The sequence below is a fragment of the Chlorocebus sabaeus genome, chromosome 14 (assembly GCF_047675955.1).
Source record: "Chlorocebus sabaeus isolate Y175 chromosome 14, mChlSab1.0.hap1, whole genome shotgun sequence".
NCBI classification, from domain to species: Eukaryota; Metazoa; Chordata; class Mammalia; order Primates; family Cercopithecidae; genus Chlorocebus; species Chlorocebus sabaeus.
In genome coordinates, this window is record NC_132917.1 from 96055474 (window position 1) to 96077444 (window position 21971).

The 21971-nt window shown below is 42.3% G+C and overlaps 1 protein-coding gene across 7 annotated transcripts in view; it reads right to left on the reverse strand.

Annotated features, from left to right (window-relative positions):
* Window positions 1-21971, reverse strand: part of LIMS1 (LIM zinc finger domain containing 1) — a 152546-nt gene that overhangs the window by 18285 nt on the left and 112290 nt on the right. For 5 of the 7 annotated variants that reach the window (XM_008008323.3, XM_037994264.2, XM_008008328.3 and 2 more), the window contains exon 2: window positions 9552-9711. In XM_008008323.3, coding sequence (XP_008006514.1) covers window positions 9552-9711 — 160 coding nt within the window. Of the gene's footprint in view, window positions 1-9551; window positions 9712-14014; window positions 14261-21971 lie in introns of those variants that run through there. The other 2 variants (XM_008008319.3, XM_008008318.3) reach the window with 2 other exon arrangements.

Here is a 21971-nt window from a genome sequence, read left to right on the forward strand (position 1 = left end):
AAGTATTTATGAAGTGTGATATATTTCTGATAAATGTATGCCATCTATGTGTATAAAAATCTGATGTTTAGCTTTTAGCAGTAATTCATGGAACTACCATATGATCCAGCAATCTCACTACTGCGAATATATCCAAAGGAAATAGAATCAATATGTGGAAGAGATATCTGCACTCTCATGTTTACTGCAGCACTATTCACAATAGCCAAGATTTGGAAGCAACCTAACTGTCCATCAACAGATGAATGGATAAAAAAAATATGGTACATATACCCAGTGGAGCACTCTTTGGCCATACAAAAGAAAGAGATCTTGTCATCTGTGGCGACATGGATGAACCTGGAAGATGTTACATTAAGTGAAATAAGCACTGAAGGACAAATGCTACATGATCTCACTCATATGTGGAATCTAAAGAGGTTGATTTCATAGAAATAGTAAGATAGAGGCTGCCGGAGCCTGGGAGAATGGAATGGAGAGCACGGGGAGAAGATGGTCAATGGGTACAAAGTTACAGTTAGGATGAGTAAGTTCTAGTGTTCTATTGCACAGTAGCGTGACTGTGGTTAATAATATTGCATTTCAAAATAGCTATTTCAAAATAGCTAGAAAAGGGGTATTCTGAATGTTCTCACTACGAAGAAATTATAAATGTACGAGGTGATGGATATGTTAAATACCCTGATTTGATTTTTACACAATGTATACATGTATTGAAACATCACACTGTGCCTCATATGTGTAATTATTATGTCAGAAACAAACAAACAAAAAAACAAAACGACCACAAAACAGCCTTCTGTATCTGCTGGGTCTGCATCCTTGTATTCAATTAACCAAGGATAAAAAAATATGTGGAGGGAAAAACCCCAAACAATAAAAAATACCACTAGAAAAATAAAAATAAGACAAATTTAAAAACACAGTATAACAACTATTTACATAGCATTTACATTTCATTAGCTATTCTAAGTAATCTAGAGGTAATGAAAAGTATAAGGAGGATGTGCATAGGTTATATGCAAATAAGTACACCATTTTATATCAGGGACTTGAGCGTTCGAAGATTTTGGCAAACTCTGAGGGTGAGGTGGGAGTGGGGTGGACGGGGTGTCCTGGAACCAATCCTCTGTGGACACCATAAGACAACTGTATAAAAACTCAGAAATAACTCCATTAATTTAGTTAGAAATGATCAACTTTTATTCTGTATTAAATAAAAGAGAAAGATGCATATTGCATAAAAACACAAAAAAGTAGCCCAGCAGTTAACATATATATATATATTTTAGAAGGTATATATATATATATTTTATATATATATATATATATTATATATATATATTTTGGAAGGTTGAAAATATAATCCCTGGCTAAGATAAAATAAAATTAGGATTAGCTGTAATTTGGAAACACCTTTTAACAAGACAGGTAGGAGTCAAGAACACTGACCATGGATCCAGACTGCCTGCGTTCAAGATCTGACTGAAAGACTCATTGTGTGGCCCTGGGCAAGTTGCTTAACCTTTCAGGGCCTCCCAAGAGTCAAAAAGCGATAATGCTTTGGTCTGTTTGTTCTAGCTCATGGCATGCCCTCACTGGGACATTGTGAAATACATATTTGGTCTTCCTCCCAGTTTCTTGGCATACAGCTCCTAAAATCCTTGGAATCTTAAAAAGTGATGTCTTTTTATATGTTAATGAGGTGACTCATGACTGGCAGCCCCTGGGTAGATTTCGGATGGGACTCAGAAAGACCAAGGCAGACTTAGATGGTTGGAGTTTTCAGCCCCACCCTCCAGCCTTCAGGGAAGGCAGAGAGGAGCTGAAGGTTAAGTTGATCACCATGGCCAAGTGTTTAATTAATCATGCCTACATAAGGAAGCCTCCGTAAACATGTGAAAGGACAGGTGCAGACAGCCTCTGGACAGCTGAACACAGTGCAGTTTCCCAGAGGGTGGTGCAGCCAGAGAAGGTGCGGAGGCTCTGACCACCTTCCCCCATATACCTCACCCTATGTATCTCTTCATCTGTATCCTTTGTAATATCCTTTTTTAAAATTTATTTTTATGTATTATTATTATTATTATTTCAGAAACAGGGTCTTGCCCTGTTTTTCAGGCTGGAGTGCAGTGGCATGAGTATAGCTCACTGTAGCCTCCAACTCCTGGGCTCAAATGATCTTCCCACCTCAGCCTCCCAAGTAGCTGGGACTACGTGTGTCATCATGCCTGGTTAATTTTGTTATTTTTTGTAGAGACGGGATCTCACTATGTTGTCCAGGCTACTCTTGAACTCCTGGCTTCAAGCAATCCTCCCATCTGAGTCTGTCAAAGTGCTAGGATTACAGGTGTGCTCCACCGTGCCTGGCTGGTAATATTGTTTATAATAAACTGGTAGAGCCAGGCATGGTAGCATGTGCCTATAGTCCCAGCTACTGGGAAACCAGAGGCAGGAAGACTGCTTGAGTGCACGAGATGGAGGCTGCAGTGAACTGTGATTGTTCCACTGCACTCCAGTTTAGGTGACAGAGCTTGGCCTTGTCTCAAAACAAACAAACAAATAAAATACTAATAATAAATCAGTAAATGTGTTTCCCTGATCTCTATGAGTTGCTCTAGCAAATTAACAGAACTAGAAGAGGGGGCTGTGGGATCCCCAACTTACAGAGCATGTCAGCCAGAAGTACAGAGAAAGCAATCTGGGGCTTTCAATTGGCATCAGAAGGAGAAGACAGTCCTGTGGCTGACCCCTCAATCTGTGGGATCTGAGGCTATCTCCAGGTAGATAGTGTGGGAATTGAATCAGAGAACGCCCAGCTGGTGTCCACTGCAGAACTGATTGCTTGCTTTGTGTGTGGGGAAAAATTTCCATACATTTGGTCACAGAAAAACTTCTGTGGTGACTGTCGTGATGTGCAAGCAGAGGAAAAATGGTTTGTGTTTTCTATCCACCTCATTCACAATTTCTTACCAATGCTCTTTTTGCTTTGCTCTCCCAGAGCTTTCTCTTAAAAAGGATGAATTCTTCTGAAATCAGTCAGGGGATGTAGTCAGGGGATGAAAAAGGCTAAGTCCCAAAAGGAAAGCTGTTGGCTGGGCGCAGTGGCTCACGCCTGTAATCTCAGCACTTTGGAAGGCTGAGATGGGCAGATCAACAAGATCAGGAGTTCGAGACCAGCCTGACCAACATGTTGAAACTTGTCTCTACTAAAAATACAAAAATTAGCCAGGCGTGGTGGCATGCGCCTGTAATTCCAGCTACTGAGGAGGCTGAGGCAGGAGAATCGCTTGAACCCAGGAGGCAGAGGTTGCAGTGAGCCGAGATGGCGCCACTGCACTCCAGCCTGGGCAACAGAGCAAAACTCAGAAAGAAATAAAGAAAGAAGAAAGAAGCAAGAAAAGAAAAAAGGGAAAAGGAAAAGGAAAAGGAAAGGAAAGGAAGGAAAGAAAAAGGAAGAAAGAAAAAGAAAGAAAGAGAGAGAGAGAGAGAAAGAAAGAAAGAAAGAAAGAAAGAGAAAGCAAGCAAGCAAGCTGTTGTAACTACTGTCTACATCTCTAAACTCAGCATATACAATCATGCGCTGGATAACATTTCTGTCAACAATGAACCATATATACTACCATGGTATATGGTATATTTACTGTACTTTAAGTTTGGACACTTTTAGATACACAAATACTCACCATTGTGTTACAACTGCCTGTGGTATTCTGTATAGTAACATGCTGTACAGGTTTGTAGCCTAGAAGAATAGCCTATACCATATAGACTAGATGTGCTGTAGGCTATTACACTTAGGTTAAATACATTCTCTGATTTTTGCACAACAATGAACTCGCCTAAAGCCACCTTTCTCAGACATTTCCCTGTGGTTAAGGGATGTGCGTATCTGTACCTGAATATAGGATATCTAACACAGTTCCTAAAGCCAAGCTTCTCCTTAATAAGAAAATACACAAGGCAGGGAAAGACTAAGTTTATGGGTTTCAGCACTCCCTAACTAATCCTTTTTGATGGGTATCCTGGAGCAATTAATGGTAGTAAGATTTGAGATTTCTTTCGTTTGCAATGTGAGAGAAGTGCTATTGTGAATATAAGTACGTTTTCAGGCAAAGAGAAAAGGATCCAGAAATTGAGACCTTTAAAACCAGAATACGAGGACTTAAGAAACAGATTTCCTCGCCACCATTCATCCTGCAAATCTCCTGCACTCTGGGCTATGCTTCTCCAGTGTCACAACGACTGTTAATTCCAGGTGGAGAACTTCTGCTATAACGAGCTGCCTCTCTTCTACAGAGTGTAGAAATGATCAAACACAGCACAGCCCAACTTTTAGGCCTGAAAGACAGGCCAGAAGTTTATCCAAAGTAAAACCCCAGGATGTAAATTTTTTAAAAAATCAAGAATCATAAATTGGGAAGAATTAAATTTCTATAAATATAGCCTTTCTAGGTAACTCCACATTACATCCCAAAATTGATTTAAACAAGGAATACAATAAGCCTATTAGAAATATTAAAGGTCCAATTAGTGGTATTTATAAACAAAATGCCGTAAGAACCCTGGGGTCCCACCACCTGTGGAAATGGGTCGCTCTGTGTGGGGGAAGATGAACTCCAAGAACGGCTCTGCTTTTAACTGTTTTAAGTTTTGGAGTTCTGTAAATATTCCCTTTAGGGGAAAAAACAGAATTATTCTGAGCTGCTTTCAAGTAAGCTCAGGATGAGAAATCAGCTGCAAGTCTCATTTCCAGTCAAGTGCAAATTTGCAAATCTTCATTTGGTGCTTTATACCGGTTTGTCATCAACTGCCCTGAAGTGAGTGGGTCCACAGATAAACAGATGTGCTGGTTGGAAGTGGCTTCCATTCTCAGTTTCCGCCTTCCTGAATAATCAGAGTAAATGAGTGAAGAAACCTCTCTGTAAAACATCTTGCTACAAACTTACTCATCATAAATGGGTCTTTCCTGGCCAGGGGCAGTGGCTCATGCCTGTAATCCCAGCACTTTGGGAGGACAAGGCGAGCACATCACCTAAGATCGGGAGTTTGAGACCAGCCTGACCAACATGGAGAAACCCCGTCTCTACTAAAAATACAAAATTAGCCGGGCATGGTGGCGCATGCCTGTAATCACAGCTACTTGGGACGCTGAGGCAGGAGAATTGCTTGAACCTGCGAGATGGAGGTTGCGGTGAGCTAAGATTGCGCATTTGCACTCCAGCCTGGGCAACAAGAGTGAAACTCCATCTCAAAAAAAAAAACATAAAAATAAAAATAAAAATATGGATCTTTCCTGTTAATGCATTTTGTGATGAGAAAAAAGGACATTTGTGAAATCCAAACTAAGGAGAGAGAAATGTGAAGCACCAACAAAGAACCCAGCCCTGAGAATGTACTAAGTCAGGGTTAATCAGCTGCACGCCAGGTCCCTGGTCCTTGGTTCAGTCCATCACACACTGCAACACTTCCTGGACTTAAATCACTCTTGCAACTGTCGGCTCCACTTCACTCCCAAAAGTATTTTCTTATGGAAAAAATTAAGATATTCCTTTTACTGGAGATAATGCTGGATGTCACAAAGTTAGACTGAGGAACCACTAAAGTTAGTGTTAGGGCCTCTGGGCTGAAAGGGTATTTTCCCGGGGAAATGGCATCTAATCACTTGAGCACAGGAGCTCGAGACCAGCATGGGCAACATGGCAAGACTCTGTTTCTGCAAAAAAATTTTTTTAAATTATCTGGCTGTGGTAGTGTGTGCCTGTAGTCCCAGCTCCTAGGGAGGCTGAGGTGGGAGGATTGCTTGAGCCCAGAAGTCAAGGCTGCAGTGAGCCATGATGGTGCCACTGTACTTCAGCCTGGGTAAAGGGTGAAACCCTGTCTTAAGAAAAAGAAAAAAAGGCCGGGCGCGGTGGCTCAGGCCTGTAATCCCAGCACTTTGGGAGGCCGAGACGGGCGGATCACAAGGTCAGGAGATTGAGACCATCCTGGCTAACACGGTGAAACCCCATCTCTACTAAAAAAAAATACAAAAAACTAGCCGGGCAAGGTGGCGGGCACCTGTAGTCCCAGCTACTCGGAGGCTGAGGCAGGAGAATGGCGTAGACCCGGGAGGCAGAGCTTGCAGTGAGCCGAGATCCGGCCACTGCACTCCAGCCTGGGCGACAGAGCGAGACTCCGTCTCAACAAAAAACAAAAAAGCAAAAAAAAAGAAAAGAAAAGAGAAACTATAGTTGAGACAGAAATACTGGTGCTCATTTCTTCAGATATATGTTCTGGTAAGTGGTTAGGAAACAAGGATCTCATCCTATACTTGCCTCTGTGGCCAAAGGGAAGAATGTCCTATTTAATTCAAAGTACCAGAAAGTTCTACCATAAAAGTAAATGACATTTTCAAGGGGAAGCGAGTGCACAGAACCCACCTCTAAGTCTTCACAGCTAGTCTTCTAGAGAAAAGAACACATACAGGCTGTGGAAATCAGGGAAGGAAGTTGTTCTGATAATGAGACAAAAGCAATAACCAAGATACAGAGTGGCAAAGATGCATTTGTTATTATACGAAGACTGAAGCACATCAGTCATGTCCCACATGGAAGGCAAACTGGGTAAGTTTACGAGCTTCCTTTTCTGGAAAACAACTTATTGTTGTTTATAACTGAAAGTAAAGATTATTTGTTAGCAGCCTTGGATGGTTTTTTTCTCTAATATCATTTAACCAAAAAGAAATTTCTTATTCTCCACATGCGGAGAATTCCTGGGCTGGTTTTAATGATAAACAATGTAGCCAAAATAGTAATCTTCCTCAGGACCCAACAGCTTGAACTGGGCAACAGCCCATGAATAGCCTAGTTCTGGGTATCCAACGCATCTTTTGGAATAACAGCACACAGACCCAGGAGGGTATTTATAGTCCAGTGTGAGGGGTGGGCAGGACGAGATGAGTCACACTTTATTCTTCGCTGCTCAAGGCTGTTCTGAGCCTTTCCCTCTGACTCAGCACCAGTGGCCTCACAGCTGACAGGGCCTAAATGCGGCAGCAGGAGCTCAGGAAGCGGTCATGCTGCTTAATGAAGGTAGCTTAACCATCATGTTCATTCCTAAGTCACAGGCAAAATGGGAGAAAGAAGGTGATGGAGTGCTGGAGCTCCAGGGTGCTCTCAGGGGAAACAGCAGGCCAGAGATATAAGGAAAATGTTTGGGAAAACAGAGCCTGTCTGTTTCTCTGAGTTCTTCTCTATTGCTCCCCTGGACCGAGCTCTCCTAAGGCCTTTGTCATAATCGCCCATTTCAATAAAAATATATTTAAAAAGAATATGTAAGGGAAAGAATACTGTATTGGATACTAGGAGACCAGATAGGTTCTCATGTCTTTCATATCGCAAACCTGCTGTGTTATCAGACATTTCAACCTCTCTGGACTACAGGATTAAAAAAAAAAGGGAGGGATAAAGAAGGGATTCATATAGTGAGAAGACCAATGCTCTCTCCAAGCCAGCTTTCCAGAATTCCCTTCGATGTGCCTTGGGAGTCTCATCTCCTTCCCTGCCACAGTCCTGGCAGGCCTCCATGGTGCTGAGGTAGAGCAGGTCCTCAGGTCCCTCCACCTGAATTGAGTCATGGCTCACCACCACTAGCGCCAGCAAACGCCCTCTTTTCTTGCTGCCTGAGCACCTAGGGATTTCCTTTTCCTTCTCCTCACCAGCCAATCACACTCTACCTATAGCCTCAGTAGGGGTCTCTATGCCTGATGCCTCCATTCACACCTCTGGAGCTCCTCTCCCACCCTCTTCTGCTGTGGTACATTGGCCTCTCCTGCTCCTGTCCATCCTCACAACTGTCATTTGCCCATCCCTAAACCCATCATCCTTGCCCAAAAGACTCCCACTGCCCAGGGAAGGAGTCAGGAAGAACAGGAAAAACTGCAAGAAAATACACAGAGCATGTTTGGAGGCCTAAAGAAATAAAGTAAAAAAAAGAATTAGAAGAAAAGAGAAAATGAAGACCTCTTTCCACTGCTAAGGTTTTTGTCGTCTGGAATGTGTGTTCTGGGGACACAATAGGAGCTTAAAAAAAATGTGTACTAGTAAATAAAATAGCATTCCCTAACCCAAACCCTAAAGCTGTTTCCCAGAGTGACATTATTACATACTTGCTAGCCCTGAATTTCATGTACCCGTGATGGGGTAAACAGCTTTTTGTGGGCTGGCCTGGGAACCCCCATCTCATGATGTTTGTTTCTATGGGAAAATGCTGCCTGAGAGGCACACAACGGACTTACCAATGATCTTTGTAAACTACCTTTCCTTGCTCAAGCATGGTTTATATAACAGGGAAATATAAAAATCCAGTAGGCAAAGGAAGAAATCAAAGAGCAGCCACCTCCAGCTATAAAATAATTCTACATACATATATTATTATATATAGATGTGCAGATATGTACAAATATGTAAGAAGTAGGGTGGTAAAAGTAAATTACCTATTTGATCTAACACACACATACACCTCATTCTCACCTTCATTTACAGCCTGGGGTCAGCATCCCTAGATTATCCCCCAAAATACATGTTTACTGTGAGAAAGGGGTTTCAGTAGGCCGGACATGGTAGTTCATGCCTGTAATCCTAGCACTTTGAGAGGCCGAGGATCACCTGAGACCAGGAGTTCAAGACCAGCCTGGGCAACATAGGGAGACTCCGTTTCTAGAAAAAATAAAATTAGTCGGGCGTGGTGGCATATGCCTGTAGTCCCAGCTACTCAGGAGGCTGAGGCTGGAGGATCACTTGAGCTTAGCAGTTCAAGGCTGCAATGAGCTATAATCATACCACTACACTCTAGCCTGGGCTATACAATAGGACTTTGTCTCAAACAAAACCAAACAATACAAAACAACGAGAAAGGGGTTTCAGTAATGTTGAGAATACCAAATACACTACAAAGGAAATGCAGACCATATGCTAACACCTGATGACCAAGAAAAACAAGTATTTGGAAAAGAACATACATACCCAGAAGAGCTAAATGTAGACAGTCTAGTTCCCTAAAATACTTATTTTTTTCCTTAGAAAATAAATGCATGGACGCTCCTGGCTCGAGGCTGGGAAGTTGTGGAGGGGGTGACGTACACCACACACTCTCCTTTAGAGCGGGTCTGGTGGTCCTCTGAGAAGGGGGACAGACACAGAGACAGGAATGGGTGAGGTGTATTGGGGGCCTGAGTGTGGGTGAAGACTCGGAAAGAATTTGTATGTGGAGCTGAGCTGCTTAGGTCTGAAAGGCTCTGTCATAAGGGACTCTGGGTTCTGAAATAGGACAACGAACTGAGAAATATGAATGCAGGGTTTCTGAGGGTGCCCCATCCATGCCACTGCCCATATGGGCCATACAGATTCCACCTCTGACCTCATAGCTATCAAATACCTGGCATGCATCTGACACTTCAATTCAGTCTTTCATCATGAAACTGAACATGAAGGAGGAGGCCTCAGAAAAGAAGGGCAGGAAGCGGGAGGGCGGGGAATGGCACCTCCCTGCTTTTGTCTAGCACAACTCACCTCATAGAAGAGTCCTTCTGGGAACTGCTGGAAGCACTGAGCGCACACAAAACACTGTTCATGGTACAGCTCCCCGTTACTGTTCACGATCTTCTCAGCAGGTGCAAAGCCGCCCTTGCAGCGCTCACAAGTGGCGCTGGCCAGGGCATTGGCCATGTTGCTGTAACACACAAAGAACAGCAGGTTGCAGACCGTCAGCCTCTTCTTAGATTGAAGACCAAACCACACCAAGAACCGAGCAGCAAATTCTATCTGATCACAAAAACCCTATTTTATCTAAAAAGCTCAATTTCTCGCTTGTTCTTTACATGCTCTGAACTCGGACTCCTCAGCCTCTACCCTAGCATCTGAGCCTCTGTAACGGTGTCCCACTTTGATTCTGTTTCTAACATTTCTGGCATTTTTCTTGCTAAATATACTATGAGTGCAAGCCTAGTATGTGTTAAGCACCTGACACAGAGATGAAAGTTATAAGCTGCTCTCAAGGAACTTGGGTTTACAGCTTAATAAGAAGCTTAATTAAAACATCCAAAAGTCAGCATCTCAAGGCCAATTTCTTTCCCTTCTAAGAACAGAATCTAAAATGCTTGTCAACGAAATGCCATATCATATAACCTAGACACAGGTTATCCCTTTGATTAAATTCTGTGGAAAGCAACTGCTTAAGTAACCTTAAAACCAGCCAAGATGCCCCAGTCCTGTTCCCTAATCGGTAAGACGAATCTGATTACCAGTATTATAAAGTGTATCTTAAAATCACAAAATTTTACATAATAAAGATCATTTTACAGATGGCAAAAGAGGTTCACAGAGATGGAAGGATCAGACCAACATCACAAGGCTAATTAGTTAAAGGAAGGCACAGGACTAGAAATCCAGGTTCCCTGCTCATAAAATCACACTGTCAATCAAAAGAGATTACACCACAAATTTCAAACACTTGAAAGGACATGACAGGGATACCACCACGTTTCATAGGTTAGGAAAGTGATGCCAGGCTGTCAAGTAACCACTGTTGTGGCTGGTGATGTGGGAAATCCCCCCATCAGTAACCCCACTACACCTTAAAACACAGAAGGCATTCAATAAATAATCTCAGGCTCTAACCATTGTGCAGTTTGCAAGAAGAAAAGCAACATGGCAGCTGGGTGAGGTGGCTCACGCCTGTAATCCCAGGACTTTGGGAGGCTGAGGCCGATGGATTACTTGAGGTCAAGAGTTCGAGACCAGTGTGACCAACATGGTAAAACCTCGTCTCTAATAAAAATACAAAATTAGCCGGATGTGGTGGTGCATGCCTACAGTCCCAGCTGCTTGGAAGGCTGAGGCAAGAGAATCACTTGAACCTGGGAGGCAGAGGTTGCAGTGAGCCGAGATTTCACCACTGCACTCCAGCCTGGGCAACAAGAACAAAACTCCATTTCAAAAACGAAAAAAAAAAAAAAAAAAAGAAAAGCAACATGGCTTTGACAGGCATACAATTAGATGAGGATTTCACATGAAGACCTATTTGTAGGGAGAAGGTCCCCCATGCAGGGTAGTAACTAGTCAAGTGGTCCTTCAATTTTTGGCCAGTTTATTTTCACAGGACTACTCACAGCATGAGCTCTACACTTGTGTGTCTAGCCCCCTGGTATAGCTTCTGACCTTCCAAATATTTAATCAATGTACTTCATGAAGTTATTACCAACTTTCTCCTGAATTTTCACAACCAACTAGTGAGACAGACAGGTGGACAGTCTCCATTCTACAGGCAGAGTAACTAACTGCCTTGCCCCTATTGGTTTCCAAGTTTTGCTGTTTCCTTAGCAAAAGTGGTCCCACTTACTTGCTTCACTCCCCTCCACACCTCTGGAAGATAACTTTCCCTCTGCCTTCCTCCCACAAATGTTTCACAAAACAGCCCATTTTGTAGCCTTGCCATAAATAACTGCGTGTAGACACACCATGTTCATCACTTCAGACCAGTCAAAGATCAACTTTATTTAACAGGTTTGAATGCAGAATTAAATGTCACAAAAAAAAAAAGGAAGGAAGGGAGAAAGGGAAGCAGTTTCACTGCTCAGTAAATCTGGCCTAAGCCTCATGTTAAAATGAATTTCCATTTTGTCATTTCAAAGTTACTGTGGGCTGGGGAAAAAATCTGTAAAATTCTCATCATCGCCCAGCTTTGCCACAAGCCAGATGACTGTGGCAGTTTTACAAAACTCTGGAGAGGTCTGTGCTTCTTCCTTCTTCCTGACCAAAGGCCACAGGTGTTCCTGGATGGAGGAACATGGTAAGCTCCACACCTGCCTGGTCGTTCTCAGTACTGTTCTCATTATTGTTCCAAGGAAAAAGTATTTAAAACCATTTGGAAACCAGAAGATGCTGCTCAAATATATGGCACTGTAGTTAATTCTAAACCCTCTCAAAAGATTCACCAAACCTCAACAATCTTAATGGGACTCTAAAAGAGCCCAAAAAGAATATTCCAGAATGTCCTGGCTCATTATCACCTAAATCAGTGGTTTCCAAAATGTCGGGGTCACCATGACTCTTTCAGGAGGTGGAAAGCCCTCTGTTTTCCAACTACATCTCTGTGGGAGGCCACATTTTCTTCATATATTTCATCTAAAACAATATACTGTAATAGGTTGAATGCGGAAACAAATATGAGAAACTTTTATTAAGACAGATATTAACAAGATTCACAAAAATGTAACATAATGCCATCCATTCCTCTAAGCCTCTTCCATTTTGGAAAACAGTTATTTTTCATGAAAACATTAATATTAACATTTGCTATTAACATGAAATAAGCCTATTTTTTTTAAATGAAATAATAAGTATTTTAAATTGCTCCCAGTTTAAATTTCTCATACAGTAAATACTGATAAATGAAAGTTCTTTGGAGACCTTAATAGTTTTTAAGTGTTAAGAGGCCCTTAGATGAAAATGTTTGATTATCACTGACCAGTTTAAACTCATTATAATATAGATTGTTTCTACTTAAGTTCAAATACTCAAGTAGAATTAGGAAATAGGTAGATACATCATAAAAACAAGCACATAGTTACTTCCCACACACGGGAAAAATGCGCTAGTTTTAGAAGTAACATAATATGTATTTTGCAAGAAGTATTCCGTTTTATAACAAGCAGAGGAAAAAAGGAAACAGAACAATCCCCTTGCTGCCCCCTGAACCAGTCAGGCTTCCCTTTCCTCTTTTGCCTTTGACCCTCTGGCACAATGCCTGCTTTTTATTTTTTATTTTTTTTTAAATGTTGATTTTATATTTAATACTACAGATGACAGAAATTACTTTAAAAAAGTCATTAGTGACAGTTACAGCTATCGGATTGGTTATAATTAATTAGCTAATTTTTAAGAAAAAGATTTTCACTAAAAAGTGTTGATGACAAGAAATACGTTAAGTGGGGGAGTATCTACCTATCTATCTATAGATATTTATATGTAAAAATCAGGCCAGGCATGACTGATGAAGCTGATCTACTTCCACAAATCAACCTCACATAGCACACTTGATATCTTGCTTTCCATTATTCAAGTATGCAAAACAAATTGTTTGGTCCTAAAATGCAGCAATGTATAAATCCAAAAATCATCTTGAGAGTTCAAGCAGTGAAAACATTGGTGACTGTGTTATTACAATTCCCCAGTTACTGTCCAACAGAGCTCTCTGTGGGTTGTGAAGATAAGTGACATCTGTACCACAGAGAACGGATTATGGAAGTAGAGAACCGGGTCAGTTAAATTCTCATTAACTCTTACTTGACAAATTGGGGACATGCAGTAATTCTAAGCTCACAACTTTGAATGAGGTCAATAATCTTGAGCTGGTCTGATGGCTACTCTGCATTTTCTTTAAAAATGTGTTTCCTAAAACCCATTTAATAATATAAATTAGCCTAGCTTTTTCGAGTTAACAGTATGTTCTATACGTGTATTGATTTGCTACTTATACAATAGACGTATTCATTCAATTAAGAAACCCAGTTAGCTTACTTCAAATTGTTGATTGTTACACATAACAAAAACATTTATCTTTACCAACAGTCTGTAATTTGTTTTTTTCACTGTTCCAACCCATCTGCTCCTTATCTTTGGGCTGTTTTCTAATGTAATTCCTGACAGTGACAACGATAAGCCTCCCCTGCGGACGACATGATGAAAATGCAGCTACCAAGTGATCAGGAACCTACTGAAGACAGGGCCGTGGTGCTCTCAGTGAGGGCAGCACCTCCCTCCCATCTGCGTGTCGCTGCACGTCTTACTGACAAGGAGCCTCCTGTCTCCCTAAACGTGCTGTGCTGCAAGCCCCTCGGAGCCCTACCACCCTGGAAAACTCCCACTCAAAGTCCAGTCAATAAAATTGTATGGGCCAGCTCAGGATGGCTCCTGAACAGCCAGCCAAGAACGCCGGACCTGGAAGAGGGCACTCCAGGAGAGGAGACACTCACAATTTCGCATAAAAGTCACAGAACTCCTTGTAGACTTTCACGTCACTGTGCCTGCGCTGCAGTTTGGAGACAGCCCTCTCGTCCTCGGTCCCATTGGCCTCGGGGACACTGTTAAGGGCCGCTCGTGGGATTTCTTCGTTCTCTGGGATAACGCAGGGGCGCGCTCGGCCTGAGAAGGCCATCGTGGGTGCTTGAGAGCTCTGAGCACAGGGACGAGAGCCGCAGGACACAGAGCCAGGAGAAACAATATCCAGGCCTCCCTGCTTCCCAGCCAGGGTCACTCCCACCGTTCCCACGCACGTCAGCCCGACCCGCCAGGGTCACTGCGGCTGCTTCATGTTAAGAGCCCAGCAGCACAGGACACAGTTACATGGCAGTCAGGATTTACTGAAGCTTTCTGGAAGTTCCAAAAAACATTCCACAAAATAGTGACACAGTCTGTCAGAGCAGCAGTCCCAGTGCACTATGCTATAAACACCGCACTAGGAGACAGGGGCTACCTCCTAAGCCTCCAAGAGAAGGAAATATCCACATGTGCCTTGCATATTTGCCACAAGACTTCATCACCAACGCCCTGCTTTTCACTCTGAAGGGCATAAGAGGCTTTTGGAGACCTTGTAAAACACCCCTGACAAGCTCTCCCTGAGGCTGAGGCTGCTGGCACACTCTGAGGAGCATCTGAACCCTGCCCGGCCCTGGGCTTCCACAACCCTGGCCATGACTGCCAGCTATGCCTGATGGGTCCCTTCCCCAGGAGGCTGTGAGCCCCTAAAACAAAGAGCTATGTTTGACTTCTATCACCTTTGTTACTGGTACATAGTCACAGTCCAATCTCAGCTTCAATGAATGGGCATCAGTGGAAACAGACAAGGGCCGGTGTTTAGTTGTAACTCTTCTACTGGACTCCAGCTAACCTCAAAGCTTAGGAGAGCTGACGTTTCTCAATCTCTACCATGACTAAGGAAGCTGTTACATACTTTGGCATTCTTGCTATAATCAGTCCACACTCCTGTCTCCTGTGATTGAGTTAGCAATGCAAAAGGAAACTAAATCACTAAGCCAAGAGAAAAGTCAAGCTGGAAACTACGTCAGGCAAACCTGCCTCCCATTTTATTGCTAAATAAGATAGCTACAAAGATAACAACCCACATCCCTTCCTCACCATTTGCCCACAAGAAAATTCCTTATGGACAAAGGACAGACACAACTCAAAGTCATCCCTCTGAAGCTCACCTGAGACAAATGCGTATCTGATTGCTTCCTCTACCCTATTGTTCATGTAAAAATGTAGGTTCACTGAGTCACACACAATTGTGTATTCATTAGAAGGCTGATAAAGGACTCAAAAGAATGCAACTTTTTGTCTCTTACCTACTTGACTTGGAAACCCCCTACTTCGAATTGCTCCGCCTTACTGTACCAAACATATATGTATGTACATCTTACATACATTGATCGATGTCTCATGTCTCCCTAAAATGTATAAAAGCAAGCTGTACCCCGACCACCCTGGGGCACACGTTGTCAGGACCTCCTGAGGCTGTGTCATGGGTGCGTCATTAACTTTGGCAAAACACACATTCTAAATCGACTAAGACTTGTCTCAGATACTTTTTGGTTTACAGCAATGATGACAATCATGATGTAGCACTAGAGACAACTAAAAGGCTCAGAATCCTTCTCACGTCCCTGTCCTCTCAGGGCAGTGTGCCACCCACCAAAACCAAGAGACTGTGAAATCTACAGAACAGGCACAAGGCACACTGATGGGCAGTCACGGAACCGGCAGCGGATAAACAAAATGCAGTAGAGACACCAAGTAATGACCATAAATAATGACATCCAAGAGTCAGTGAGTGCTTCCCATCACGGCCCTTAAACCTTCCCACGGCTTCTGAGATAGGTGGTAGTTACAAATGAAGAAACTGAGGCAGAGACTGACAAACTACTAAGGAGGTAGTGGAGTCAAGACTTAAACCTAGGCACTCTGAGTCCAGAGCCTATGTTGTTAATCCCTATGTCAGAAAATGGTAAACATAATTACTGGGAAGCACAATGATTAGCCAGAAAAGATTAGGCAGCGGGTACCAGACAGGACTGGAAGCAGAAAGTGGGACCAAATCTTTCTACTTTGAATCCTAAAAATCTCACAGGATGGGTCCAGAACTCAAAGGCTGCGGGCTACAGATCCTGCACAGGCCCAAGGGAATCACCATATTTAAATAAGAAAGAAACAACCTCATGGTTTAAAATTTTTCCTTTCAATTTATCTACATTTCCTAATTTTTTAGGTTTCTCGGAGGCAGGGAGGGAAGGAGGGAAAGAGACAGACAGACAGATGGATGAGGACAGAGGCAGGCTGACTCAGACTGTAAGTTTAATGCATCCGGTGGGGGTGGCATGGCAGGAGGCAGGAAGCCACGTGAGCCTTCTGCTTAGAATTCTCCCTCACAGTCTCCCCAGTTATCACGTTACGTGACTACAGTACAGGAGTAAAACCAGGAATCTGACATTGCTGCAACGTGTGTGTGCGGGTCTCTCATTTCATCACATGGGCGGCTTCCTGTAACAACAGCCTCTATCAACTTGCAGGACTATTCCATCACCACAGAGTTCTCTTTCATGTTATCTCTGACCATCACATACCTCCGCACACTCCAACACTCCTAACCTCTGGCAACCACTCCTTTGTTTTTCATTTCTATGATTCTGCTATTTAAAGAATGTTACCTAAATGGAATCGTTCACGTGACATCTTAAGGCTTTTCATTCAGCACAATGCCCTGAGACCAAGTTGCTCCACATGTCCACAGTTTGCTCTTGTTTACTGCCAAGTAATATTCTATGACATGGATGCGTAATTTGTTTCACTGTTCACCCGCCGAAGGACATTTAAGTACTTTCCTTCCAATCTGTGGCACTGTGAATAAAACTATAGACATTTCTGTATTGAATATATTTTTATTTCTCTGGGATAAATGCCCAACAGTAAAACTGCTGAGTTGTACGGTAAGTAATGTTTAGTTTTTAAATAAACTGCCTGTGATATTGTGACTTTTAATAATAAATCTATTATTGGTCTCTGCCCCCATTTCCTGGAACAGGGCTCCGAAAACTGACTCTCTGAAGTGGTACGTGTCTTTTGCAGGCTAATGTGACAGGTGTGGGGCTGGCTGCTGGAGAACCAATCATGCAATAAGGCGGCTGAAACTTCCGGCTCCAGCCCCAACCCCTTGGAAACGAGAGGAGCTGGGGATTTCGATAATCACCAGTCGTCAATGATCAAATCAATCATGCCTATGAAATGAAGCCTCCATAAAAACTCAATAGGATAGAGTTTAGGGGAACTTCTGGGTTGCTGAACATATGGAGGTGCTGGGAGGGTGGGTGGCGCTCCCAGAGGAGAGAAGCTCTGCTGCTTCCCTACACCTTGCCCCATGTATCTCTTCCATCTGGCTGTTCTTAAGTTATGCTAGGTAACGATTGCTAGGGGGAAGCAGATAGAGATCTTCCTTTTATCTGGTTTCCTCTACCTACATCTGTGACTATTTTAATGAGGGTGGTTGGCACACAGTGACCCTAAACAGAACTCTTCAATAGAGGTCACCTTAATATGACCTGGTTTTATGATCAAAGGTACCATATACTATGAAGATATTTTTAAACTGTTTAATCAATCAATGTAACATTTTATGTGAATGTAAAACAGGTTTGTGGCTCTGTTCCTTTGTTTACAATTTTGCTAGATCTCATTCTCTCCTCTTGGCCTTTTTTTCACTTCGGAATATCCTAATGGGAGTCGGGAGGGAAAAGAGAGGCTGAAGTTCTGAAGGAAGAAAAGATGCAGCAAGAAAGCTTGATTGTCTTCTATCACACTGTATAGATCACCTTCCCATTAGCTTCTCCCTAGGAACTTACCACCCAACCAGCTGATTCTCAGCATAAATAACACAAGGCAAAGAAATTCTCTGCACATTACCCAAGCTACTTACACTGAAACAACGAAGGAGCTAATGTGGCGGGTAAAGCCAAGCAGGAGGTTCAGACATGTCCTCCACTGCAATGGTGGGAGTAAACAAGCCCCGGGGTTTCAGGAGCTGGTGACAGCACTGATGGGCTGCCCTTCCTTTAGCAGCCCATTTTGGCATTCTGGTCAAGTCTATTTCTTCTCGAAAAACAGTTGCTCGCATTATTCCACTGTTGGCTTTACATCATTCCTGGACATATGGAACTTTTACTATGTGCCCATGATGCAATAGGCCCAGTGTGGTACCTAAGAAGTATCCAGCCCACCATCAGTAGAAGATGCTACAATCTGCTGAATGAATGAATGAATGAATGAATAAAAGTCATAGCCTCTGCTTCTATGAGTATACAGTGTATAGTTTGGTGCCCAGTGCTGAGTGAACAAGGTTGTTTTTATGTCCCCACTACCCTGAATAAGGATCTGAAACAGTGTGGCCATGGAAAGTTTAGGTGGTGGTCGGGTGCGCTGCCTCACGCCTGTAATCCCTGCACTTTGGGAGGCCGAGGCGGGTGGATCACCTGAGGTCAGGAGTTTGAGACTTGGTCAGGAGCCTGGCCAACATGATGAAACCCCATCTCTACTAAAAATACAAAAAATTAGCTGGGCGTGGTGGTGGGCACCTATAATCCCAGCTACTCAGGAGGCTGAGGCAGGAGAATCACTTGAACCCAGGAGGCAAAGGCTGCAGTGAGCCAAGATCGTACCACTGCACTCAGACCTGGGCAATGAGAGCAAAACTCCGTCTCAAAAGGAAAAAAAAAAAAAAAAAAAAGAGAGAGAAAGTATAGGCAGTACACAATTCTCCCAAAAAGATTACCTGTAGTCACTTCTCTTATTCAGCTACAAGAGAGTAAAGCTAAAAGAAATATGTTATTTTTCCAAGAGAACAAGGGAGTGGTTTAATTCTGAATAAACACCATAGCTCAACTTTTATATTCAGGCATTTTGATACTGTTAAATCATTTTCAGGAATTAATAATGCCACTCTAAGAACTGCAAACAAATTTAATTCGAACTACTACTGCCACGGCAGTGGCATCAGAATAGCCATTGAAGTAGGGTGGGAGGATGTTATTTGAAAATACCAAAAACGTCAGATTCGTCTGAATAGCAGGTCTGCTAGATGGCTTTTGGTGAAGAATTAGGATTGTGTGAGGTCCTCAATACCCTAAGGGTGTGTTTTTTTTTTTTTTTTAATGTTGAAAGTATTTATTTTACTGTTGTAAGTATTTATTTATTTTATTATACTTTAAGTTCTGAGGTAGGTACATATGCAGACTGTACAGGTTTGTTACATGGGTATACATGTGCTGTGGTGGTTTGCTGCACCCATCAACCGGTCATCTACATTAGGTATTTCTCCTAATGCTATCCCTCCCCTAGTCCCCCCACCCACTGACAGGCCCCAGTGTGTGATGTTCCCCTCCCTGTGTCCATGTGTTCTCATTGATCAACTCCCACTTATGAGTGAGAACATGCGGTGTTTGGTTTTCTGTTCTTGTGATAGTTTGCCAAGAATGATGGTTTCCAGAGTCATCCATGTCCCTGCAAAGGGCATGAACTCATCCTTTTTTATGGCTGCATAATATTCTATGGTGTATATGTGCTACATTTTCTTTATCCAGTCTATCATTGATGGGCATTTGGGTTGGTTCCAAGTCTTTGCTATTGTAAACAGTGTGACAATCAACATACACGTGCATGTGTCTTTATAGAAAGATTTATAATACTTTGGGTATATAACCAGTAATGGGATTGCTGGGTCAAATGGTATTTCTAGTTCTAGATCCTTGAGGAATCGCCACACTGTCTTCCACAATGGTTGAACTAATATACACTCCCACCAACAGTGCAAAAGTGTTCCTATTTCTCCACATCCACTCCAGCATCTGCTGTTTCCTGACTTTTTAATGATTGCCACTCTAACTGGTGTGAGATGGTATCTCATTGTGGTTTTGATTTCCATTTCTCTAATGACCAGTGATGATGAGCTGTTTTTCATGTTTGTTGGCTGCATAAGTATCTTCTTTTGAGAAGTGTCTGTTCATATCCTTTGCCCACTTTTTGATGGGTTTTTTTTTTTTTTGTAAATCTGTTTCAGTTCTTTCTAGATTCTGGATATTAGCCCTTTGTCAGAGGAATTCATTGCAAAAATCTTCTCCCATTCTGTAGGTTGCCTGTTCACTCTGATGATTGTTTCTTCTGCTGGGCAGAAGCTCTTTAGTTTAGTCAGATCCCATTTGTCAATTATGGCTTTTGTTGCCATTGCTTTTGGTGTTTTAGTCATGAAGTCTTTGCCCATGCCTATGTCCTGAATGGTACTGTCTAGGTTTTCTTCTAGGGTTTTTATGGTTTTAGGTCTTACATTTTAAGTCTTTAAACCATCTTAACTTTTGTATAAGGTGTAAGGAAGGGATCCAGTTTCAGCTTTCTGCATATGGCTAGCCAGTTTTCCCAACACCACTTATTAAATAGGGAAACATTTCCCCATGGCTTGTTTTTGTCAGGTTTGTCAAAAATCAGATGGTTGTAGATGTGTGGCATTATTTCTGAGGCTTCTGTTCTGTTCCATTGGTCTATATAACTGTTTTGGTATCAGTACCATGCTGTTTTTGTTACTGTAGCCTTGTAGTATAGTTTGAAATCAGGTAGCATGCTGTCTCCAGCTTTGTTCTTTTTGCTTAGGATTGTCTTGGCTATGTGGGCTCTTTTTTGGTTCCATGTGAAATTCAAAGTAGTTTTTTCCAATTCTGTGAAGAAGAAACTCAGTGTAGCTTGATGGGGACAGCATTTAATCTATAAATTACTTTGGGCAGTATAGCCATTTTCATGATATTGATTCTTCCTATCCATAAGCATGGAATATTTTTCCATTTGTTTATGTCCTCTCTTATTTCCTTGAGCAGTGGTTTGTACTTCTCCTTGAAGACGTCCTTCACATTCCTTGTAAGTTGTATTCCTAGGTGTTTTATTCTCTTAGTAACAACTGTGAATGGGAGTTTACTCGTGATTTGGCTCTCTGTTTGTCTGTTATTGGTGTATAGGAATGCTTGTGATTTTTGCACGTTAATTTTGTATCTCGAGACTTTGCTGAAGTTGCTTATCAGCTTAAGGAGTTTTTGGGCTGACACAATGGGGTTTTCTAAATATACAATCATGTCATCTGCAAACAGAGACAATTTGACTTACTCTTTTCCTAACTGAATACCCTTTATTTCTTTCTCTTGCCTGACTGCCCTGGCCAGAACTTCCAATACTATGTTGAATAGGATGAGAGAGGGCATCCTTGTCTTGTGCTGGTTTTTAAAGGTAATGCTTCCAGTTTTTGCCCATTCAGTATGCTATTGGCTGTGGGTTTGTCATAAATAGCTCTTATTATTTTGAGATACACTCCATCAATGCCTAGTTTGAGAGTTTTTAGCATGGAGCACTGCTGAATTTTGTCGAAGGCCTTTTGTGCATCTATTGAGATAATCATGTGGAATTATTTGTCATTGGTTCTGTTTATGTGATGGATTACGTTTATTGATTTGCGTATGTCGAATGAGCCTTGTATCCCAGGGATGAAGCTGACTTTACCGAGGTGGATAAGCTTTTTGATATCTGCTGGATTCAGTTTGCTAGTATTTTATTGAGGATTTTCACATTGATGTTCATCAGGGATATTGGTCTGAAATTTTTGTTGTTGTTGTCTCTCTGCCAGATTTTGGTATCAGGATGATGCTGGCCTCATAAAATGAGTTAGGGAGGAGTCCCTCTTTTTCTATTGTTTGGAATAGTTTCAGAAGGAATGGTACCAGCTCCTCTTTGTACCTCTGGTAGAATTCGGCCGTGGATCTGTCTGGTCCTGGACTTTTTTTGGTTGGTAGGCTATTAATTGCTGCCTCAATTTCAGAACTTGTTATTGGTCTATTCAGGGATTTGACTTCT